Here is a 26569-nt window from a genome sequence, read left to right on the forward strand (position 1 = left end):
GAACTTTAGAAACAAAAGAAAAAGAAGGACAAACAAAGTCTTTTATTTATTTACTTCTTCCATTTGATTTGGTAATATTCCTAGCAAGGGATATATTCTCTATCAGAGGTAATAATGAACATAGAAATAGTCCAGTTTAGCCTCCTTCTTTTTGATATGGCCAGTATTTAGTTTCTAGATTTTTGTTGAGTTTGGGATATAAAATGTGTTCTTTCCCTCTTTCTAATGCTTCTGTGGACCATTTTGGGGTTTGGGTCACAAATATAAAGATGATCATGAAGAGCTTGCCATTTGCCTTAAAATTCTCTCAGCTGAGAGCTAAGATAGTGGAGTGAGGGATGGTCAGTTTACATAAACCCTCCAAATACACAAAATAGAAAATGAAGTACCTCAAAACCAGAGAAAGCAAGATGCTTACACTTCACTGAAGTGAGGAGAGTAGCCTGGGGTGCAACATTATGGAGATTCAGCAGAACTGGGACCAACTCTACAGCTGCCAAACATTTGCTTAAGGCAAGGAAATAGCAGATGGGAGTAGCCCAATGCCTGCCTAATGTCAGGCCTACCACTTCTACTTAATGAAAGGGCATTGCCAAATAGCCTGAGACAGCAGAGTGGGGGATCATTTCAACAAACTGCCAAATTGACTGAGGCAACAAAATAGCCCACAGGTCCATGCTCCCTGAGGCAACTAATAGGCAGAGGGCATTGGGAGTTGGGAAACAGCTCTGCACAGGAGAAGGCAGGGAAACAAATAGCAAAGGGAGTAGAATCCAGCTGGACAAAAGAGTTGTAAGCCTTTCCACAAGAAGGCAGATGGGCCAACCCCTTGAAGTGCACAGTGAGAGACCCAAACATAATTCGGGCCTACCCCAAGCACCAGATAAAGCTACACAACAGGCTTGGAACATTGCTTCCTCTATCACAGGAGCAAAGCAGAACCTGTAGAGATAGACAAGGTAACAAGGGGGAAAAACAATAGCTATAAAAATGAGCAAGAGACAAAGAAAAAACTCAACTGTAGAAATTTATTATTTCAGTGACAGGGATGATCACAATATTAACTCAGAAGAGGGCAACAGTGGCAAAAAGGAAACATGTGAAGCCCCAAAGGAAAGTGAGAAAGAATGTAAAGATCCAAAAGAACTCTTGGAAAGATTCTAAAAGAAGTTAAAAAAATAAAAAAAATAAAAGAGCCTAGGAATGAAAGAAAGAAAGAATCTTGGAAATGAGAATGAGGCAAATGGAAATGCAAGCCAAAAAATAAACAAACAAACAAACAAAAACACACACACACACACACACACACACACACACACACACACAAAACATCTCCCTAAATATTAGAATAGGCCAAATGAAAATGGAAGACAAAAAAAAAAAAACTACTGAAGAAAATTACTGTAAAGACTAAAATGGGCCAGATAGAAAAGGAAACACAAAAGCTCAAGGAAGAAAATAACTGTTTACAAATTAGAATTGAATAATGGAAACTGACACCATGAGGCATCAGGAAACAATAAGACAAAATCAAAAGAAAGAAACAAATAGAAGAAAAGTTTAAATACCTAAATGGAAAAACAACTGAGATGCAAAATAGATTCAGGAGAGACAATTAAGAATCATCGGAATATTTGAAAGCTATGATCCAAAAAAAGAGCCTAGGCACCACATTACAAGTAATCATTAGGAGAAACTGCCTTGATAACCTTGTACAGGAGGGGAAAATAGAAGTTAAAAGAATCTGCCAATTACCACATGAAAGAGAACCTGCCATAAAACATCCCAAGAATATGGTAGCAAAATTTAAAAATTCCCGGACCGAGAAAAAAAGTACTGTAAGGAGCCAGAAGAAAACAGTTCAAATATTATGAAACCACAGTCAGGATTACACAAGACATGGAAGCTTCTACATTAAAGATCTGGATGGCATGGAATATGATATTTCAAAAGGCAAATATAGTCCTACAACCAATTTCAGAGAAACTGAGCATAATTCTCCAGGGGGGGAAGAAGTTATATTTTATTAAATAGAGGACTTCCATGTATCCCTGACAAGAAAAAAAAAATAAACAGGACAGAAAAGAAAATTTGATGAGCAAATCCACCACTCAAGAGAAGCATAAACATTTAACAGAAAACTGAAAATTGACACATTTCAGAAAGGTTAAATTGAAGTATATTCCTACCTGGGAAGGTGATAAGATACTTAACATATCTCTGATACTTGAGATATTTAAGGTACCTAAAGTATCTAGATACCTACAGTACTTAAGAGATTTATTACTATTAGGACAGTAAGAAAGAGTATACAAAGAAAGAAAGAAAGAAAGGAAGGAGCAAATGGAATAGTATGGGTTAATTAACAAAAATCAAGGGATGGGAAAGAGGAACACACAAGGAGAAGAGAAAAGGAGAGTTAAAAGGGGATAAATCATCACACATGAAGAGGTGTGGTGGGCAACACTTGAACTCTGCTCTTATCAGAATTAGCTCAAAGTGGGAATGGAACTCATACTCAACAAGGTATAGATACCTACTTTACCCTAGAGCAGTGATGGCAAATCTTTTAGAGACCAAGTACACAAACTGCACCCTCATGTTACATGTGAGCTATCCCTTCACCCTGTAGGGGATAAAAAGGGGTTTTGATTGGGTGAATATTAAAAGGTTTGGTCACCAGGGAATTGAATAATTATCAATCTCTAAATAAGGAATAACCTCAAGTCAAATTGACTTGTTTGGAAGTTTATTTTCAAATGAGAAGAGGAAAAGGAAATAAGGAAATGAGAGAGAGGATAAGATAGGATAAGTAATCTAACACACTAGGTAATTTGCTCCAATTCCCTAGTTTAACCCAGGCAGACCTAATTGGTCCTCAGTCAAGCAAGGTCCAGCCTTGAGTCCAAGGCTGGAGAGCCCAAGGGTCGAAGGGCCCTGGAGGTAAATGAAGCAAAGGCTTCAGTCACAGAGTCTCGTTTGAAAGGGAAATTCCTTAAGAGAAGTTCAGGAAGGTTTAGTCTTCACACTCACCACGTGGAATTTCAAAGGAAAGATTTAAGAACAGTTTCATCAAGGTCTTAGGGTGCCAGTTCCAGTCATGAACAAGCAGAGCTCCTTCAGATCAAAGACACAAACCCAAAAGCCCCGCTGAACTCACTGAACTCCCTTTTTAAAGGGGCTTCTTATTTGTCACTTCCTGTGCTTTCCTCCTAGTTTACATGGCCAATCACAACAGTAGCTTTTCTTATGACTGCCCAGGAGGCAGTCAGTAAATTCTGATTCGTCACTCACTCTAGCTCCTGTGAGTTACAGACCTCCCAACTTGTAAGTTAATTGGAGATGTTTTCACCTTTGGTGATTAAATGTAAAGATGGGCAGGGTAGATTTAATGTTATTAACCCCAGACAGGGGAGGGAGGAATTGCTCCCATTGGACTGTTGGACAGAAGTGTGGATGAAATGAAAAATGTCTTCAAGTGTGGTGGAGAGCAGAAGGGGAGCAACCCACTCCAGCACACATGCCGTTGGTTTGCCAACATGGCCCTATAGGGAAATAGAAAGGAAAGAGGATTAAAAAAAAGAAGGGGTTGGACAGAAAGGAGGGTAAATTAGGGGAGGAGGTGGTTGGAATCAAAATAGTTGTGAACAGAGAAAGCTGAGAGGAGAGAAAGAGAAGGGTAAACAGAAAATAAGATGGAAGGAAACACTCAGTAATCAAAATCATGAAAATAAGTGTGGTTAACTTACTCATAAAATGTAAAACAATAATGGTGGATTAAAAACCCAAACCCCACAATATGCTGTCTACAAGAAACACATTTAACACAGATAGTCACACACAAAGTAAAAGTAAGGGGCTAGAGGAATATTTGTTATTCTTCAGTCAAAGATGAAAACAAAAACTAAAACAAATGTAGCAATCATGATCTCAAACAAAGCAAAAGTAAAAATAGATTTAATCAAAAGAGATAAGGCAGGAAATTATGTTTTGATTAAAAAGCACTACAGACAATGAAACAATATCAGTACTAAACATAGATGCAGCAAATGAGATAGCATTCAAATTCCTAAATGAGAAATTATGTGAGTTATAGGAAGAAGTAGATAGTAAAACTATATTAGTGGGAACTTCAGCCTTCCCATCACAGAAGTAGATAAATACAACCAAAAAATAAATAAGAAAGAAGTTATAAGAGGGTAAATAGAACTCTAGAAAAGCTAAATATGATAGAGAAAACTGGACGGGCATATAAGGGAATATGCCTTTTTCTCAGCAGTATTTCACAAAAACTGACCATATAATAGGGCATAAAAACTTCATATACAATTGTAGAATGGCAGAAATATTAAATGCATTCTTTTAAGATCAGAATGCAATAAAAAATATATTCAACAAAGTGCAGCAGAAATAAGACTAAAAATTAATTAGAAATGAAAAAAATCTCATCTTAAAGAATGAATGTTAAAGAACAAATCATAGAAACAATAACTTATTAAAGAGAATGAGGTGACAGCATACCAAAAATTATGGGATGCAGCTAAAGCTGTACTGTAACAAGTATTTGTTAATTAAGTAAACAATAAAAGATTATGGATAAATTAGGTATAGGTTAGGTATAGGTATATGGATAGCTAAGTTTCAGTGAGCTGGATTTCTTTAAGTCAGAGTGGAATCTTAAAAGGATGATGGGAAGAGAACTTTACACAAGGAGCCCAGTGAAAGGCAGTTGGACCAAGAATCACTCTTTGGACTGTCTTGAATAAGGAAGTTGTTCAAGGAGCTTGCTCTGTGAGTTGGAGAAAATCTGTTGAATTTATTTCTTGAAAACATCCTAGAAGACAAGAGAAGAGTGGTTGCAGTTCCTCTGTTTCACCAAAAGGTGACAGGAGAGAGCAGCAGCTGAGTAATGGTGTCTGGAAATTCTGACAGCCTAGGTTAAATCTGAGCTGAAGGAAGAAATCCACTTTTAATCTTCTACTGTTTATAAAATTAATAATTTAGTTAGACAGTGTAGATTAAGGAGGATTACCTTTGGCAATCAAGAAAGCAGCCTTTTGAGAGGTAAAATTTGGGGGGAAATATAGATTAAATTTTATTAGTTTTAGGGAATATTTTATTATAATTATTTTCCTGTTTCCTTTTCCTTACCATTTAAAAAGTCATAATAAATAGGGGTTTATATAATTAGTTTAAGCAGGATTTTTTCTTCAACTGCTTAGAACAGCCATATTTTTCCAACTGCCAAACCCAGGACTATATCAACTCAAGAGCTTCTCCATATCACTAACAACCATTGATAAATACAAATACCAGTAAATAATAAGGATCAATATACCTTATTACAGTTGATTATTACAGTACCTAGGTAAAAATGTATGTCTCAATGCTTATATCAATAAAATAAAGAGCATATCAATGAATTGTATATGCATTTAAAAAAACTAGAAAATGAACAAATTAATAATTCCCAATTCAACATAAATTGGAAATGCTAAAAAATAAAGAAGAAATAAAACTGCAAGTAGGAAGGTCACTCAACTAATAAACAAGACAAGGAACTGGTTTTAATAGGAAAATTAATAAAATAAACTATTGGTTAATTTGATTTAAAAAGATAGCAGGAAACCAGATTACTAATCTCAAAAATGAAAAAGGTAAAATTACAACCAATGAAGAAAAAATTAAAGAAGTTATTGGGAGTTATTTTCACTAACTATATGCCAATATATCTGACAAAATATAGTTATACAGAAATAGTTGAATATTTATAAAAATATAAACTGTCCAGATTAACCAGAGAGGAAATATAATACTTAAACCCCTTCACAAAGAATTCCCTAAGAAAAAGGCCAAGAGCCAGATGGATTCAGAAGGGAATTCTGTCAAATGTTCAAAGAACAACTAATTCTAGTACTACATAAACTACTTGGAAAAATAGCGGAAGAAGGAATTCTTCAAGTTCCTTTTATAACACAAATATGGTATTGATACCTAAACCTAGTAAAGCTAAGATGGAGAAAAAAATACATAGACTAATATCCCTAATGAATATTGATGCAAAAATTTTAAATAAAGTACTAGCATGATGATTACAACATTATGTCACAAGAATCATATACCATTACTAAATTAGTTTAATGCCAGGAATGCAGCAATGGTTCAGTATTAGGAAAGCTATTACTATAATTGACCATACTAATAAAAAAAAATCAGAAAATATGTGATTATCTTGATGGATGCAAAAGAAGCTTTTTGATAAAATGCAGTACCCATTCCTTATTAAAACACTTTACTTAAAGTGATGAGCATCTATCTAAAACCATGAGCAAGCATTATCTCTATTGGGGACAAATTAGTACCCTTTCCAAAAAGATCAGAGGTATAATAAGGATGCCCATTATCACTACTACTATTTAATGTTCTTCTAGAAATGCAAGCGATAGCAATAAAAGCAGAAAAAGAAATTGAAGGAATTAGAAGAGGCTATGAGGAAACAAAACTATTGGTCTTGTCAAATGTTGTGATGGCATACATAGAACCCCAGAGGTCAATCAAAAACCTAATTTAAAAAAACTAAGAACTTTAGCAAAGTTGCAGGATGTAAAATGAACTCACATAAACCAACATTTATATTTACCACCAACAAAGTTTAATTGCAAGAAATAGAAAATGAAATTTCATTTAAAGTAACATAAAATAGCTAGGGGTATGCTTACCAAATCAAACCCAGCAACTATACAAACACAATTACAGAACACTTTTCATGCAAATAAAATGAGACCTAAATAACTAGAAAAAATATTAATTTCCCAAGGATAAGCTGAAGCAATGTAATAAAAATGACAATCCTACCTAAGTTAATTTACCTATTCAGTACCATATCAAACAAACTGCTCAAAAATTATTTAAAGAACTAGAAAAAAATGATAAAATTTATATAGAAGAATAAAACATCAAGCATGTCAAGGAAATGAATTAAAAAAAAAGATATGAAGGAAGGACACCTAGTTGTGCTAGATTGCAAACTATACTATGAAGCAAACAAAACAGTTTGGTACTGGCTAAGAAACAGACTAATGGATCAATGCAATAGGTTAGGAAATAAACACACAATAGTGAACATAATAACCTAATGTTTGAGAAACTGAAAAATCCAAGCTATTGGGGAAAGAACTCAGTGTTTGACAAAAACTGCTGGGAAAAAAATGGAGAACAATATGGCAGAAACTAGGCATAGATGGACATATCACACTATACACCAAAGCAAAGTCAAAATGGATAATTGATCTAGAAATAAATGTTGATACAATCAATAAATTAGGCTACACAGAAAAGTTTACCTGTTAAACTTATGGATAAGGGAAGAATTTATGACCAAACAAGAAATATAGAACATAATAAAAAGCAAAACAATTTTAGTTACATCAAATTAAAAAGTGTTTGTACAAACAAAAACAATGCAACCAAGATTAGAAGGCAAATAACAAATTGGAAAAAACATTTTATATAATTGCCTATGACAAAGCCCTCAGTTTTCAAATATTGAGAGAACTGAGTCAAATTTATAAGAATACAATGCATTTCACAATTGACAAATGGTCAAAAGTTGTGAATGGGCAGTTCTGAAGTAAAGAAATTAAAACTATAGTCATGAAAAAATGCTCCAAATCATAAGAATTTAAAATTTAGGTTTTTATGTTAATATGAAAGTTCTAACATAATATTGTGGTTGCTGTTCTAAAAAATTAACTCTTAAGTCATGAGTCTATTAGCTGCTTCTTAACAATTTAGTATAATAGAGATATAGTAAAAGAGAGAAATGTAGGAAGGAAGTAGAAAATATTACCTAGCTAGATACCCTATAATTTCTGTCCAAAGAAGTCCAGCTAAACCACCCGGCAAGGGCTCCCTCAAGACCTGATCCCCACATGGAGTGGTGGTAGTCTCTTAAGCCAGGAGTCCTGGTGGTGTCTTCAGCAAAGGTTCCACCAACACAAGCCTCTCCTTTGGCTCCAGTCATTTACCCAGCATGGTTGAAGTTTAATATTCTATCAAACAGTGTCTTAGCATTCCTGCCTTTTCACATTCCTTCTAGCATTTGTCATTTTCTTTCTTTATTTTTTTTTTTGAATGGTAGCTAGGTGTGGATTAGCATCAGAGTTGTTTTAATTTGTATTTCTCTAATCAATAGTAATTCATAGCATTTTTTCCATGTGTCTATTGATAGCTTTGATTTCTTATTCTGAAAACTACCTGTTTGTATATTTTAACCATTTGTCTTTTTAGAAATGGCTATTTCTTTTTGAAAATTTTTATTTAATTGATTTAGAATATTTTTCCATTATTACATGATTCATGTTCTTTCCCTTCCCTCCTTCCATCCCCCTCCCATAGCCAATGAGCAGTTCCATTGGGTTTTGCATGTGTCATTGATCAAGACCTATTTCTATATTATTAATATTTGCATTAGGGTGACCATTTAGAGTCTGCCCCCAGATATATCCCCATCAACCCATGTGATCAAGCAGTTGTTTTTCTTCTGTGTTTCTACTCCCACAGTTCTTTCTCTGGATGTAGATAGTGTCCTTTCTAATAGGTAATGGCTATTTTAAAAATAAATTTGACTCAGTTCCTTATATATTTGAGAAACGAGGCCTTAATCTGAAAAACTTGAAGTTAAAATTCCCCCTTCCATTTCCTGCTTTCCTTCTAATTTTGACTATATTTTTTGTTTGTAATAAAAATATTCATGTAATCAGAATTCTCTATTTTACTTTCCATGATTTTCTTTTGTTTGTTAGAAACTCTTCTCTTACCCATAGATCTTTCATATATTTTCTTGCACTTCTAAATTTTACCTGCCTGAAAAGTCATATATATAGTGAAAATAGACTGAATATTATGTTAGAATTCCAATTTTGTCTCTGCTATCATTGCAACTGCCATGAGACATATCACTTTGTGACTCTGGGTTAAAATCTCAATTTCCTCACCTATAAAATGAGGAGAATCATACTTACCCTGCTATCTTAAAAAGTGATTATAAGGTTTTGTGTGTGTGTCTATGTGTATGTATGGGTTTGTGGTTTGTTATAATTATCAAACATTTATATAAAATGCTTTGTAATTTGTAATTAGTTCATATTTACAGTTTTTTTGTAACCATTAGGACATGGTTTTTGATTATCTCCTTGTTCCTATAACTTTCTTTACTCTATCCTACATTTTTAGTCTTCTGATTCCTACTTAACTTTCTTGGTCCTGATCTTAGGACTTGCTACCATACATGAGCATGATGGGATAAGCGTTGACTTTTCCTGTAGCAAGAATGAATAAGAGTAGATTTTTGTTGTTTAGTCATTGTTATGTCTGAATCTTTCATGACTCCATGGACCATAGTATGCCAGGTCTTTCTATCTTCTATTATCTCTTGAAGTCTGTCCAAGTTCATAGTTTTCATGACACTTATCTATCTCATCCCGTGCTATTCCATTTTCCTTTTGCCTCAAATCTTTTCCAAACATCAGAATCTTATCTAACCAGTTCTGTCTTCTGATTATGGGGCCAAAGTATTTGAGCTTCACTTTCAGAATTTGACTGGCCAGCAAATAGTCTGAACATTATAATTTCTTTAAGTATTCACTCTCAAAAGGTTTCTCCAGCACTACAATTCAAGAGTTTTAATTCTGTAGTGCTCAGCTTCCCTTATAATCCAAGTCTCACAGCCATACATTGCTACCTGAAAAACCATAGCTTTGACTATACAGACCTTTGTCAGCAAGGTGGTCTCTCCTTTTTACCATATTGTCCAAATTTGCCATAGCTTTCCTTCCAAGGAACAAGGATCTTTTAATTTCATGGATATAGTCACTGTCTGCAGTTATCTTTGAGACCAAGAATATAAATTCTGGCATTGCTTCCAGTTCTTCTCTCTTTACTTGCTAGGAAGTGATAGGACTCATTGCCCAAGATCTTAGGTTTTTTTTCATGTTAATTATAGATTTCGATATGAGTATCTACTCCTATGAGTAGATAGGAGTAATATTACATTTATCATGATAACAATACTCCTTTTTGCATAATCTGGATGCATCGAGATAGACTAGTTGACCTCTTTTCTATCTCTCTGAGCCTTGGGAACACAGTCTTTTGACTTCAAATGCTATTGATATTCCATATTCTTCAAATAGAAAGGGCCTCTGTTGCTTGAACCAAAATCATTAGAAGTGCAGCACTATTTGATTAAAGAATACTGGCTTTTAGAATGTTTTACTTAACAAATAGTGAAATGGAAACTATTCTACTATGCCAGTAGCCAGCTTCATATGGAAGCAAAGAAATTGTTTGTTATCTAGAAATATGTATTACCTACCCAAAAATGCCAATGCTCATATTTGCCAAAGCAGTAGGATTTTTTTTTAACTTGGCTGTACCTTCTGTTGTTTATACAATTGTTGGAAGGGAACAGTAAGCTGGAAGCCTTGAGGCCTAGCTTATTGTTCCAGCAAGAGTTTCCTGTTGCTGGAATTCCTGAGGCCAGATAAAAAACAGAAAAGAAAGACAGTTGGCTGTGGAAGGTCCTGTTCCCAGCTGGTATTGGCCATGGTCCCCTCTCTATGACATGCAACTGGGGAGAGGTTAGCCATCTAGCCTAACTTCTGAGAGTCCAAATCTCAAGTACTAGATACCTACTTCTCAAGCTACTATCATCTATAGCACCTTATTCTTTTGTCTAAAAAAGTAGTCAGACATGTAAAACCCAGTGGAATTGCGCTATGGGAGGGGGTAGGGAGAGGAGAGGGAAAGAACATGAATCTTTTTTTTTTAATTTTTTATTTTAAACCCTTAACTTCTGTATATTGGCTCCTAGGCAGAAGAGTGGTAAGGGTAGGCAATGGGGGTCAAGTGACTTGCCCAGGGTCACACAGCTGGGAAGTGGCTGAGGCCAGATTTGAACCTAGAACCTCCCGTCTCTAGGCCTGACTCTCAATCCACTGAGATACCCAGCTGCCCCCCATGAATCTTGTAACCATGCAAAATATATTCTAAATTAATTAATTAAATAAAAATTGCCAGATTAAAAAAAAAAAGTAGTTAGCACTTCCTCTACTGAGGGTAGAACAGTAGGGACAGTAATGAATTAAAAAGGTATCTCATATATTTGAATTACAAGAGGAAATAGTGCTTAGTAAAGACAAGCCTTTTGGGTTGTCAGGTTTTCAGGAATAGGTGCCCCAAGAAGTCAGTTTTCCTTTGGCAGCATAAGCTGGGTAAAGATCAGTGTATTCTGAGGAAGGAAGGAAGAAAACAGCATTAATTAAGTACCTGTTATGTGCCAAATATTATACTAATTATTGAATGTTGAATATTGAATAGATTGAAATATGTATCTTATTCAATCTCACTAAATCATTAGGGAGTAGGTACTAGTAATATCCTAATTTTACAGTTGAGGAAACAGAGTCAGTTAAAGATTAATCAGTTTGCCGAGGGGCTCACGTTAAGTGTCTGAGGCCTTATTTGAACTTGACTCTAGGTCTATTGCTCTTTCTGTTGTACTACTTACTAGTTGGCTTCTCTTTAATGAGAAGAATGGCAGAATTAGAACTAGGGAACCAGGTAAATCCAAGTCTTGCTTCTTATTCTTTGTATGAACTTTGGCAAGTCTCTCTAGGTCCCAGCTTCCTCATTATAAGATACAAAGTTGAAACAGTAGATGATTTTTCAAGTCATTCTTCCTCCGAGTGTGTGGTCTTATGACCCGTGTCTTTGGATTTTGCCCAGGGATCATTTATTTATTTGTTTGTTTGTTTTTAAAGCCCTTGTCTTCCATCTTAGAATCAATACTGTATATTGGCTCCAAGGCAGAAGAGTGGAAGGCAATGGGGGTGAAGTGACTTGCCCAGAGTCACACAGCTGGGAAGTGTCCGAGGTCAGATTTGAACCCAGGACCTTCCATCTCTAGGTCTGGCTCTCAATCCACTGAGCTACCCAGCTGCTGCCATCACCCCTCCCCAACCCTCCCTCAGGTTATTTAGATAGGAATTCTTAACCATTTTTGTGTCATGGACCCCTCTGGCAGTGTGGTGAGACTTATGGACATTTTCTCAAAGTAATGTTTTTAAATACATAAAATAAAATACATAGGATTATAAAGGAAACCAATTATATTGAAATATAGCTATTGAAATATATTTTTCTTAAAAAGTCACCACCTATAGGTTAAGAGCCCCTGATCTAGTGCCAGAGAGCCGGGGTACCAACCTTGTCTCTGCTTCTTATTAGCAGTATTGCCATAGACAAATTATTTAATTTTCCCAGGCCTCAGTTTCCTTCTCTATATAATGAAGTGGTGGTTATTGTTTAGTTGTTTTTAGATATATCCAATTCTTCTGAGAATCAGTTTGGGATTTTCTTGGCAAAGATACTGGAGGAGTTTACCATTTTCTTCTCCAGCTCATTTTATAGATGAGAAAAATGAGACAAACAGCATTAAGTGACTTGCCCAGGGTCACAAGTGTTTGAGGCCAGATTTGATTTCACAGAGATGAGTCATCCTGACTCCAGACCTACCACTTGATCTTCACTGCCACCTAGCTGCCCACATAAAAAGGAGTTTAGACTAAATAGTCTCTGGGGTTCCTTACAGCTCTAGATCTGAGATCCAATTGTGAGAGAATTTAGGTGGTGGGATGCACAGGTTGCAGAACACTTAAAGAGTCACTCTCCATTGAACGAACATAGGATGTTCCATTGAAACAAAATAGCCAAAGATGCTTAAAGACTGAAGTCTTCCTGTCTCAAGTGTTGAGTCAAGAAGAGAGCAAAAGTGAGTCAGGGCACCTACACAATTACTTTGTCTTTTCTTTTTCTTCCTCCTTTCTCCGGCTCCCACTTTCTGTCATTCCTGTTTTTATGCTACCTCTGCTTTCTTTCATATTTGCCACCTCTACTGTCTCAGCTATCTCTTGTCACTGGCTCTTCTCCTTTACCCTCTCTAAAACTGCCACTCTTGGCATGATCTCTGCCTTCATGCTGTCTCCATTCTGTCATTTCCATTATGCTGTGTCTACTTTATTGCATCCTATTATTTATACTCTCTCCAACCAATGTTACTCAGTTTTAAATTAATCTTGTTACTACTTTTAAGCAGACCCATGCTGATACATTCCATAATCCTAAAGCAATAGTTTGGCCTTGTCTTTCCTGTGCCCAGGTCTATGATGGCAGCAATAACTCTGCGCGTTTGCTGGGTGTATTCAGTCGCTCGGAGATGCTGGGGGTCAGTTTAAACAGTACATCCAGCAGCCTGTGGCTTGATTTTATTACTGACTCTGAGAATACCAGCAAGGGATTTGAACTTCAGTTTTCCAGTAAGTGTTGCTATTGTCATTTTGTATTTGGGAGGGTGTTGAAATCATAATGTTCTCGCCTTCATGGTAGATGTGAAGAAAAAGGATTTTATCTCTATTAACCATCACCTTATGGATTTGGTTTTCCAAGATTAATACTTGAAAGACTGATTACTTCATTTTAGTAGCTAGCCCTTGAATTCAGGTAAACTGCCACCATGTGGATGATGGTCTCTCATCTCCAAAGTCATAATGCAAACAGGCTTCTCTTATAGGTGTAGTTAATTGATGTAAATATTGTACCATGCTTTTATATCATTTTCCCTTTTTAAAATGTTTAAAAGAAGTGTTATTGAGATTATTTGCATAACATGGACTCGCTACATTTATAATAATAATATATAGTTAGAAGAAGATTTTAAAAAGTAGTAACAACTAGAAAATAACTACCTTTCCTACTACTCTTCTAACTATTCAATTAATCTGTAATAGGTATTAAAAATATCCTTTGCTTATGGATTTTAAGAGAGAATTTTTAACTCTCACATCAGATATTTTGGTTGTCTGACAGCTCTCAGGGTTTTAAACAATTTCCTTAGTACATGGAATTGAAGCCTCACTCACTTTCTTTTATGTAGATTTAATAATTCTTGTAGGAGAGAATTTTCCTTATGACATATTCCAGCTCCATGGAAAATACTTTTCTACATTTTCCTCCTTTTAAAGACAGAAAGGTCAAGATGTACTATATTTTCCAAAAGGCCCTTTGATCCTTTTTCTAATCAAAAAAGACTTTTATGGCTCCTTTGCTAGGATGTTCCAAGCCTTCTCCTTCTCTTAGAGAGGTAATGTGTTGTAATTGTATTTGAAGTCAAAGAACCTATGTTTAATCCAACCTCTGATATTTACTACCTGCATGGCTTTGGACAAATTACTTAGCCTGTTTTGACATCAGTTTCCTCATCTGTAAAATGAGCCAGTTTAGGATGTTCTTAGCCTTTTTTGTGTTATGGACCTCTCTGGCAGTCTCGTGAAGCCTATCTACTCCTCAGGATATTTTTAAATGCAAGAGACAAAAGATAGAGGACTACAAAAGAAACCAATCAAATTGAGGTACATATCAAAATGTTTTAAAAGTTCACTTATCCCAGGTTAAGAATCTCTAAGACAGATGATCTACAGTCTCTTTTAGCTTTAAGTCTATGATCTTGTGATCCTTAATTGCATGTATTGATGTGTATGTAATTACATAACAATCAAAAAGTATTTAAATGTCTATTACCTGCCAGGCATTGTATTAGGCTCTGGGAATTCAAAAACAAAGAATAAAACGGTCTATACCTCGGAATGAGTTTATATTCTAGTTGGGGAAACAAACACGTGTTTATGTGCATTTATACATAAATACATATATGTGCATACACTATAAACAAAAATATAATCAATAAATAGCTATATGGGAATTTTGTACATATACATATATACATACACAAAGTAATTAGATATTAAATAAATAAATACACTTACATAAATAAAAATTAAATAAATACACAAAGTTGATTAGTTGGATTAGGAAAGACTTCATTTAGGAGACGACACCTGAGTTGCATCTTAAAGAACAATAAGACTTCTATGAAGTGGAGATAAGGAGAGTGGGCATTACAGATATGGAAGACTACCAGTCAGTGGAAAGGCATGGAGCTGGAAGATAGAGTTTTGTGAAAAGAAGAAAGAGAAAGCCAGATTATCTTTATTGCAGAATATGGTAAGGGGAATGATATCCACTGAGGATGTAAAGTCTATATATGGTCAGGCTTTAAGGGCTTTAAGAGCTAACTAGTTTATATCTTAGAGTCAGTGTAGGAAACCACCATAGTTGCCTTTATAGAAGAGTCAAATGGTCAGATCTGAGCTTACTTCGACAGCAGCATATTGGATAGACTGGAATGGTAAGAGACAAGGAGACCAGCTAGAAAGCTATGTCAGTAATCTTGAAGATGAGGACCTGAATCAATGTGGTAGTTGTCTGAGTAGATAAAAGGATTTGGATATAATATATCTTGTGAAGGCATAAATGACAAGATTTGGCAAATTATTGAATACATTAGGTGAGAAAGAATGAAGATAATGGTTAATGCTAAGATTATGAACTTAAGATACTGGAAGGATGTCTATGACAGGGACAGGAAAGTTCGCAAGGTAGGAAGGTATTAGGAGAAAGCTAATAAGATACATTTTAGATTTGTTGAGCTTAATATTTTTCCAGGATGTTCATTTTGAAATGCTTAAGTCAAGCGACACCTAGGCTGCTTAATGTATAGAGAATCAGCTTGGAGATAAGAGGTCCTGAGTGCAGATCTTCCTAGTTTTGTGACCCTGGACAAGTCACTTAATCCTTTTTGCCTAATTCTAACTGCTCTTCTGCTTTGGGACTGATACTAAGTAAGATGGAAGGTAAGGGTTTAAAAATAAAAAAGAAATGCTCAGTCAGCAACTTGTGAACCAGTTTGGAAACTTAGGGAAGAGATTTGTTGTTGATATATAGATTGGGTACTAGTTAAACCCATACATACATATATACATACATACTTATAATTAATCCTGTGATTTTGGGATCTAAAAAGTTTCCACCAGGGCATAGAATTAGCCTACATTTAACTATACTATCTTATTAACAGAACTATCCCATTTTCAACAAAACTTACTTTTAAAACAGATTTTTTTTTCAATACACTCTTTGATTTCATTATTAAAGGGAATTCTTGGTGAGGAAATTACTCCTATCACTGCAGATTGATACCTGCTTTGCAACTTAAAGTCTTAAAAGTTTGTCTGGGGCACCAAGAAGTTAAATGACTTGCCCACAGAAAAATGGCCTTGATGATGTGTCAGCAGCAGTCTTGATCTAAGGTTTAATTAATTCTGGAGTCATCTCTTCATCCAGTACAGAGGTTGCTTTCTAACCCTAATGTAATGTGCTTTTAAAGTGGAATTAGAAATGAATTTTTTCCCATTTTCCATCCTATCAGAAATTGTCATTGACCAACTTGGACTTATCAAATATCCACTAATGATAGAGCACTTTGGGCGAATACAAAATAAGTGGAATATCCAAATTTTACCTTGAAAAACTCAAATGTCAGCTGGGCAGACTGGTCACATACATTAGCACTTTGAAGACATACGTAACTCAGTATAACATATTCAGGGTATATTATAGTTGAATAGATGTAAAGCAGAGAAGAGAAGCAATTGGAATTTGTTAGCAATAATCAGGAAAGGTTTCCTGTAACAGATGAGTTTTGAATGTGTACAGAGAAATAGTTTGTCTTAATTGAGGAGTTGAAAAGTCATTCTGGATGTAGGCAAGGACATATGCAAAAACTCAAAGATGGGAAACAACTAGTTGCTTTTTTGCTTGTTACTTAGCTTCCTTCTTGCCCTTCTCAGAAAAGGCAGGAGTAAAGTCAATGAGGTTATTATGATTTTCCTCTTATCTGTCCTTATTAGGGTGGGTAATGGGATTTCTGTGAGGGTTTCTGAATGTGGGTCACTTTTACAATTGTATCTTCTCTGCCAGGTTTTGAACTCATCAAATGTGAGGATCCTGGAATCCCCCAATTTGGCTACAAAGTACATGATGGAGGCCACTTTGCAGGAAGCTCAGTATCTTTCAGCTGTGACCCTGGGTATACCCTCCGTGGCAGCCCAGTTTTGATGTGCCTGACTGGAGAGCGCAGGGCCTGGGATAGACCTCTACCCATCTGCATTGGTAAGATTGCTATGCTTCTCTGCCTCCATTGCCTATTCTTTTGATAACAATAATAAAGTTAACTTGCTGTTTGATGTCATTATCAAGATTTGATACAAAGCTTCTCAGTCTGAGGATGTTAGAATAGTAATTATATACCACATCTTTGTGGCACTTTTATACTGTACAAAGTACTCTCACATCCATGTTTTTATCCTTACTTATACCAGTGACAGGCATATAAAAAAAACAGCCAATCTTATCCCCATTGGATAGATAGGAAAAATGAGGCCTAGGTGTGTTAAATAGCTTAACCACAGTCACATAGCTAGTTGGTGGCAGATTCGAGACCAGATTTCAGACTCCTGACCTCTGCCCTATGTTCCCCATCTCCGTATCCTTCCTAATGCTTCCTTTATATATTATTTTAACAGATATATTAATAAAGAATTGACATAGTTAATTGAAAAAAGACTGGTTGGAAGTCTTAGGATATTTGTTCTACTGTGAGTTTCACCATTAATTTTCCAAAGTCTTAAGTTCAGAGACTTGATGTAGAGGTGCCAGAATCAGATACAACAAAGGCTGTGGTGTGGTATGTGGAAAGCTAAATGAAATCCAGGAAAGATGTCCTAGGGCTTCAGGGAGTATGCTGGCCTTTATCTCCACTTTATGCAGAAGGTGCTGCTTAGAGCAATTTAGAGGGTCTCTTATGGGTTGTCAGAGGAGAGGATCCCTAAATCAATCCATTCCAGAGTCTGGAAACTTTCAGAATTGTCAGTTACCCTGATTACATGTGTGCTTTGTACATGTGCCTCCCCACCACTGTACTTTGTTGGTGCCCACTCTAATTTGTGGACACTGGATGGCTTTGGCCAAACTTCTCAGTCTCCATTTCCTCATCTGTAAAATGGAAATCTATAATTCCTTTTCCTACCTCCTTCATGGGGATATTGTAAGGAAGAATAAGATAATAAAGCCACTCCTCTAGTTTAAGGCACCTTCTGTGGGCACTATCCTTATTTTTTTTAATTTTAATTTTGAATATTTTCCCACAGTTACATGTTTCATGATCTTTCCCTCTCCCCCAACCCCACCTAACCCCACTTAGCCAACGCACAATTCCACTGGGTTTTACATGTATGATTGATCAAGACCCAATTCCATATTATTGATAATTGGACTAGAGTTATCATTTAGTGTCTACATCCCCAATAATATTCCCATCAGCCCATGTGTTCAAGCAGTTGTTTTTCTTCTGTGTTTCTCCTCCCACAGTTCTTCCTCTGAATGGGGCACTATCCTTATGAATGCTATATCTATCCACTGGAACTACACCATGGAGAAGGGCAAAGAAAGGCAAAGATACTCTTAGGGCTTTGTGCTCTTTTTGCCTCTCTCTCCTCTCCTTCCCTTCTCTTCCATCTCTTTTCCCTAGTACTTTTTCAATTATGTCCTTTTGTGATTTTTTTCCTGCTCTTCTTTCCCAACCTACTCCCATTACTTCTAGCTCTGAAATTCACTTTCATATGAAAGAATGTACATAAAATGCTTTGCAAACCTTAAAGCACTACATAAATATGTCTGCTACTATTATTTTTTTTAAATTAAATTTATTTTTAAACCCTTAACTTCTGTGTATTTGGCTCCTAGGTGGAAGAGTGGTAAGGGTGGGCAATGGGGGTCAAGTGACTTGCCCAGGGTCACACAGCTGGGAAGTGTCTGAGGCCAGATTTGAACCTAGGACCTCCCATCTCTAAGCCTGACTCTCAATCCACTGAGCTACCCAGCTGCCCCCTGCTACTATTATTTTTTACTACTATTCTTACTCCATCAGAACTCATCTGTGTCTTAAGGGCTTTCTTTCCCACACTTCACATTTGCCAATATAACCAGATTAACTTCCTCTGAAATGTGAATGGTCGAGGATATCTGTAATGTTACCAGTCTTCCATAAAACCTTTGCTTTTCAGTAATGCCTTCAATTACCTTAACCCAAAGCAGTGTCCAGTTAAGTACTTCAGGAATTCCTGGGAAAATGAAATAAAAGATATTTGCTCCCATCCTTTTCTTCATACCCTGGAGGTCAGGCTTTTTGCCTCATCCTATATAGATGGGCCCCATTTTGAACAAGCTAGATACCACCTGTAACCAGAAATAACTACTGAAATTTTGAGATAGCCTGAGAATGCCAAAACATCGAAGAATTAAGAAGCATCAGAGATGGCTAAAGTCTAATCAGCATGGAAGTTAAAGATCTATATAGGCAGATAAAACAGTGATCAAGCAAGCACTGAGAGTGTGATAGGCTTTGTGTTAATAAACACTGGTAATAAAAATAAGGACAAACAACACAATCTCTTCCTTCAAAGAGATTGTATTTTAAGGAAGGGGGGAAGACAAAAATTAAAGGGACCTGGAAAGTAAGATGAGAGAGGAGCAAGGCAGCTAGTATAGAGAAGGAAGCAAATTAGTGTAGAGAGTAAACCTGCACGTTAAAGGTATGGTTGGCTCTTCCTGAAAAAGTGACATGAGCAGGCATCATCACTCTCAGGACTTTGAGTGCTTGAAGCATAGGTTTCTCTAAGGCAGTAGGGTAGCTAATGAGGACAAGGAGAAGACAACATGTGTTTAGGTTCCATCAGAGGCATAATTTGCAGATAAGTCACTCCTGTTCAGACTACATCAAACCTTTATTTCTTCTTATTACATTTAGGAAGAGCACTGATAAACTGGAGTGCTTTCATATAGGGCCCTAGTGTAGTGAGATGACTGGAAATCTTGCCATTTCAATATTGTCAAAGAAACTGGTGATGTCTAGCTTAGAGAAGAGAAGACTTAATGGTGACTTCATTGCTGCATTTTAGGATTGAAAGGACTGTCATGTGAAAGAGTAGTTAACTTGGTTCTGTTTGACCCCAGAGGACAAAAACTAGGAGCAATAGGTAGAAATCACTGAGAGCAAGACATCGACCTCATGTAAGAAAAAGCTTTCTGATAATTTGAGCTGCTCAAAAATGAAATAGCATCCTTAGGGATGGAGTGAGGGATAGGTTCTGACAAAAGTGACATGAAGCAATGGATAAAACACTGGACCTGGAACCGGAAAGATCTAGATCTAAATCCTCCCCCAGACACTTAACTAGCACGTGCCACCCTGGGAAACTCACCTAAGTTCTCTGAACCATGTTTCCCTCATCTGTACAATAGGGATAACATTATAACCTGCTTCACAGGATTGTTATGAGAAGCCAATGAACTAATGAGGTAAAGTGCTTTGCAAAGCAAAGTGTTCTATCAATGGCAGCTATTTCCATTCTTGTTATCTGGTAGGTATTTTCATTATTTGTTGTTCTTGTTATTTTATTGAGTTTAGTTTTAGTTTAGTTTAGACTTGTGTTCTAACTCCAGCTGTGTAGCTTTAGCCTATTTCTTCTATAAAATGAGTAGTCATGTTGGGATATATATAGTTCCTTTCTTCTTTAACATACCATTGTTATATGATTTTTACTTTCTTCTCCAGCATATCTACCTATCTTCAACTGTGCTTTTCCTCATCTTTCTTTGTCCCTACTACTCTCATGTCTGTGGTTTCTTGGCCGTGTTTTTCCACAGCACAGCTTGTTCTAATCTGATAGAACTTTGGGGCCCAGAGTCAGCTCATGGTGGAGTGCTTTTTGTATGTCCAACTCTGATCTCTGGATTGAGGAGTTCCATTTTCAAGATCTTATTTCCTTGAGTTTATGACATTTTAAATGTTTTATAACAATGTATTAAAAGCACTGTACATTTCTTCTCTGATAACTTCTTTTAACAGGCAAAACTGCCAAAGGAAAATGTCAGCATGCTAGGTCACTCCTGTCTCTGAGGCCCCAGCATACCCTGGGATTATTGCTTTCACCTTGTGCCACTGGAGGGTCTCAGAAAAAGAAGATGTAGTTCAGATTCTGAAATGGAATAATATTTTGTATTAGGTTTTTTTCTTTTCTGCTCACTCTGTTGATATTTCTTTCAGCTGAGTGTGGAGGGACTATCAAAGGAGAGGTGTCTGGGCAAGTGCTATCACCTGGGTATCCAGCTCCCTATGACCACAATCTCAACTGTGTCTGGACTATTGAAGCTGATGCTGGCTGCACCATAGGGTGAGTGAAAGGGGCTCAAGCAGGCAATGGCTTTGTTTCAAGGAATATTACTACATAATGACTGCTTATGTCACAAGTGAGATAAAAGCTCAGGGAAAATAACCAGAACTTCATGTGCTACCCAGTTTTTTTTTGTTTTGTTTTGTTTTGTTTTTTGCATGTTCTAATCACTATAGTTGAAACAAGGCATTCTAGCATCTCCAAATGGCTTTGGGGTAATCTGACTATTTCTTTTCAGTCTACTCAAAACAGTGATGAATTTAAGCAAGAGTTTATTAGCACTTGAGGAAATTGAGGTGAAGAAATCCAAGTATTAAAACTTTTAAAAATCATCAAGAGATTGGGCCCTAGATATCACGTCCTGGGTATCCACTGACCTCAGCAGTTGCTACACTGTCTCCTGAGTCTGAGCTAGGTCTTGTAATCTTATTTTATTTACCACTTACTGGGATACCATATGGCTAGGGAACATAAATGTAGTCTTCTTGGTAATGTAACCCCTTAACAACTGAGGTTCCTCTTTATAGCAGCTTTTCCATGCTTTTATCAATGCCACGAAGTAACTTACTAACTTACTATTACCATGGACACCACCAACTAACATGACACCTATCAAAGACACCTATATGTTAGTATAGCTTCCTTCTATTTTAGTAACATTATAGGATATGAATAATACCCATATAATTGAACTATGCTACCCGATTATGTCTCTATGTAATCTCTATCTAGAACAATAGAGGAATTACTGCTTTTTTACCATTGGATTGAAGCTTTTGAAATCATCACTCAGGAATCTTTTATTATCAGAAAATTCTCACTGAGCATCTGTCATATAGTCAGACCTTCTCTTAGCCACACTATAAATGACAATATCCTTGCTCTTAAAGTAGATACAGGATAGTTTAGAATTAGTGCCCATATGGGTGGAAATCGTTCACAAAGATGTCATAGATAAGTCCAAATAAAAACAAAATCCCAGTGAGTAGGCTACAGTAAAAAGTCCATGAAGACCCAAAGTCAGAGATTTGATGTAGAGGTGCCAGGTCAGATACAATAAATGCTCTGGTATGGTATGTAAAAAGCTAAATAAAATCCTAGCAAGACAGCAAACTTAAGTTGAAGGTATACTGCATTCTGGGTTTTCTCAAGGGCTTTCATGTATATACTGGTCTTTATCTCTACCTTACTGTGTGGGAGTAGGAAGGCCAAGTGACTTTTCATGTCTCCAGAAGCCTCTTCTAGTATATCACACCCTCCTTCAGAGGATCACTAGACTTAGGCTTGGCCTTTCCTCAGGGAGGAATTCTCATGTGATGGGTCCAAGACTGAGGCTGTCACCTTTAAACTAAGTAAACTGGAGTTCATTAAATCTTTCTAGGCTAGAAGTTTGGGGGCTTCTAGATTCCATGTCGACACCAGAGTCTCACAGTGCACAGAATTGTGAGTTGCTTTGGCCACATGTCTTTCCTATACATGGGTCCCTATATAGTATTTTAAGTTTGTGCCCACCCTGATCTGTGGACACTGTGCACTGGTGGGAAAGTATACCCTTGGTTTGTAAGTGGAATTCCACATAATTGTTAATCCTTTTTTGCCTTTTGTGTACATGATGTTGTTCAGAGTTAATTGAATCAGCTGTTTAATCTCCTAAAGGGAAAAAGTACTGAGAACAGAAGATGCAAAAGGTTTTGTTTTTTAAAAACTGTGTACACATATTTTATATATTTTATATATTTTAGCAATAGTAGTGCTTTCCCTCCTTCTCCTCCTGTCTGGATTTACATAATTAACTCATTTTTTTTAGGATTTCTTTCATGAAGGTAAGAAGCTCCCTGTAATAGTGCATTATGCAACTTTTGGAGTGACTTTTTTTTTAAAAAAAAGATATACTAATAATGAAAGGTTTTAATATACATTATAAAATTTGGGGGATGTTTGACTTAGACTTCTCATCACTTTCACTATTCCTGTTTCTAACTCCTGAGTCAAATGTCCTCCAAACCCCGCCAAAACCCATGTCAATAGTCTCTATTTTATATAATTATTATGTCATACTCTGAAAATAAACCAATTCTTTTAGAAGTATTTTAAGTAGATAGCCAAGGGTCCCAATTTGTCATTCTCCTTGCTAATACACATCTGCTGGAAAGTGGACAGGGAAGCTGCACTGGACTCTCCAATCCAGGCAGGGTTCTTGTGATCAGGTAGGGAATGCATCTTAACTTTCACTGGCCATGAGGGTAGGATCATAATCTTTTTTGCATCCTGTTGAGAATATATGAGTACATGGTGATATGACTAAACAAAATGATACGGGCATTCAGATGCTAACAGAAGTCATCATTGTACTTCATAATTGAATTGAAAGTAGTTTGATGGATATCACAGGATTTCATACCTAAAATGGAAGAAAGCTTCTAGATACCCAAATTCCTCCTTGTCAGGGATGATAACCCTGACCATTGAGGTACTCATAACTTTGAGGGAGGTCATAGCTTTTGTCCAGAGAAGGGCTAGATACAGCAGTGATCATCTTCTGCTGAAAATTTAGGGTATCAGAAAACTGCTTCTCTTTAATGTCATTCATAATGTTTGCTTCAACTGTAGTAGTGAAGCTAAAACTTCTGTCACTGTTTCTATGAGTTAGTTTGTCAGCCTACTGCTAGTCACATTCAGAAGCTTGGCATGAAGAGCATAATTATCATTGTTACAGTGTGGATCAAAACATCACATTACTAGTAATACAACCAGAGACATACAAAGATAGGATGGCTTAGATGACAGCATACATCTGGAAGTGGCTTTGGAATTCATGGGAGATTCTGTGAGCAGTACAGGGTCCTTTTCTGGAGCAATACAAGGCAAATTGTAGAAAACATGGTGCCAGATCTTCTTGATGGACCCAGTTGTTGATTGTTCCATGTTCAGTGGACTATTGCAGGATTACAATACTTCTCATTCTGGTTTTTATCTTACGTGATTCTCATTCTGACACATATCTGGGATCACACCCTGTCATCTAAGGCACCCAACCCAACAATGGAGGTGAAAAAAGCCTGAAGGGCACTGTTTCCTCCAAAGCCAGCTTTGCACATTCAAGAACCATTAATAAGGACAATAATTTCATCATCCATGGTAAATTTGAAGGGGCAAGTTTAAACTAACTCTAAGACAGAAAGATAGGAGTCCTGCCCTGGGGTAAGGGAAGGGTGAGAATGCTAGTGCATATGTATTGGGGAGCATACATTACTATCAGTGATCTCTTGGAGGCAGAATCTAATGGCATTTTCTGAGTCTTCACCTTCTTAGAACTCTTTGAAGCCTCTGTCACTTTTCATTTCCATCTTTTCCTTGATTCTTATTTCTAGGTTTTTATTGTATAGTTCTTTCCTGGTTTTCTTTCAATATGAATTGCTTTATCTCAGTCTTGATAGACCTTTATCCATGATAGGTCCAATAACTGTTGGTGTTTGTTTAGATTCTTTTCCAAGTACTAGATTGTCACAATAGCCAAGTGTAACTGGTCTTTCCTTGCCTTCTTACCTTTTCTCCCCATTCTTCTTCATTCCATACATACTGCCACATAATTTTCCTCAAGTGCAGACAAATATGATTATATGATTCTTCTACTTAGCCGACTACATTGACTTCTGAGGCTAAAATAGAAACTCTTATTTTTCTTTTAAAGTGTCTTACAATGTAGTTGTAGTTGAGTCAAACCATCTTTTTGTTTTTCACAGACAACACTCCTCTTGTTTACATGCCTTCACACTCACCATCCATATATCTAGGATGCACTGTCAGCTGTACCTTTTGGCCACATAGATCCCCTCTCTTCCTTTAAGAATGCAGCTGAATTCCTAATATTTTTGCATCTCCCCTAAAGGCTAGTTCTCTCCCTCTCAAACTACTATGAATTTAACTACTTTAAATAAATTTCTATTTATTCACTTTACACTTATGCTGTATATATTTTAAATGTACTTATTTTCTGCTGCTAGAATGCAGATTCTTTGAAATAGGTAGTTAAAAAAACCCAGAAACTGCTATGTGTATCAGCTAACCCAGGGTCAGGAACACAGTAAGCACTTAATAAATGTTTATTAATTAATTGATTAGGAGTTTCAGTCAGAGACTCTATATTTGTGGGAACTTGCAGAAATGAAAAACTAGCCTGAAGTGATTGTATTACTAGCTGTACATGAGCACATTTGCTGGCAAGAAATTGATCTCAGATGAGACTTTGCACATTCCCTTTCTATACTTTGTAGAGTTGATACCCAGAGAAGGAAACAATTCCATCTCATGGATTCGTATTTCAGAACTCTGCCACTTAAATGAGGGTGGTAATAAAGTAATATTCCATGAAGTTAGGGGAAAATGTCCTCCTAGTAGCTCATGTCTGTATTATCACTGGGTTTAAAGAAAAAGCCTTTAGAGTGTTTGATGATTAGGTTAATGCTAACCTCATTATCTTGAGTGGCAAATCTTTGTTCCATTACATGCTATAAATGTAGAAAAATATGTTAAAAGTGGAGAAAACACCCTATGGTAGCTTGATAAATAGATACAACTTGCCTTCCTTATTGGTGTATTAGAGTCTTGGAGAGGGCTCCAGGGTTTCCATAGCAATTACTGAATATTCTTTATTACAGAATAAGAAGAAAAATCTCATTTAGACAATAGATGCTTCACTCATATGATACTCAGCAGCAGATCTTCACATTTATGAGGGGAAACAACAGCTAGAGGAACAGCTGTTGCCTAATCTAAGAGAAGGAAGACCAATGAGAAATCATTTCCAAAAAAAAAACTGCTGCTACTATGGTCTCCAGAGGTCTCATTCTGTCATCCAAATGAGAATTAGCCTAAATTACCCCAAATGGTATTCAAAAATATGAAAAGAAAATAATCATTTTATTTATAAGATAGCTCACCCAGAGTCAGCAGGGCTCTGAATACACAATTAAAGCATATTCATAATAACAAACAATAATAATTAAAGCATCACAAGCCTACAATGTAAAAGCCATAGAAATTACTAAAAAGTCAAAAGAAACATTGAAGTTCAGAACACATTGAAAGACTCCGCCCTTTTGACATCAGGCCAGGATGGAAATGGAAATAATAGGGAAAAAATTACTCATTGAATTTAATGACAAAGAAGTATAGTTTATGCCTTGCCTCTGATTACTACTAGTATCCCATTTGGGGTCATTCCTTCACCAAGGGGTTAATAGTCATTGGATTTAACAAATTTTAGGAAGTTTTTTATTATATAGCAGACATACATACATACATACACATATATATATATA

At 36.3% G+C, this 26569-nt stretch overlaps 1 protein-coding gene across 1 annotated transcript in view; it reads left to right on the forward strand.

The window, feature by feature from the left end:
• Positions 1–26569, forward strand: part of CSMD2 (CUB and Sushi multiple domains 2) — a 1000214-nt gene that overhangs the window by 713941 nt on the left and 259704 nt on the right. The window contains exons 23-25 of the mRNA XM_044668787.1: positions 13220–13376; positions 16936–17127; positions 21122–21248. Coding sequence (XP_044524722.1) covers positions 13220–13376; positions 16936–17127; positions 21122–21248 — 476 coding nt within the window. The remainder of the gene's footprint in view (positions 1–13219; positions 13377–16935; positions 17128–21121; positions 21249–26569) is intronic.

The sequence above is a fragment of the Gracilinanus agilis genome, chromosome 3 (genome assembly GCF_016433145.1).
Source record: "Gracilinanus agilis isolate LMUSP501 chromosome 3, AgileGrace, whole genome shotgun sequence".
Classification (NCBI taxonomy): domain Eukaryota; kingdom Metazoa; phylum Chordata; class Mammalia; order Didelphimorphia; family Didelphidae; genus Gracilinanus; species Gracilinanus agilis.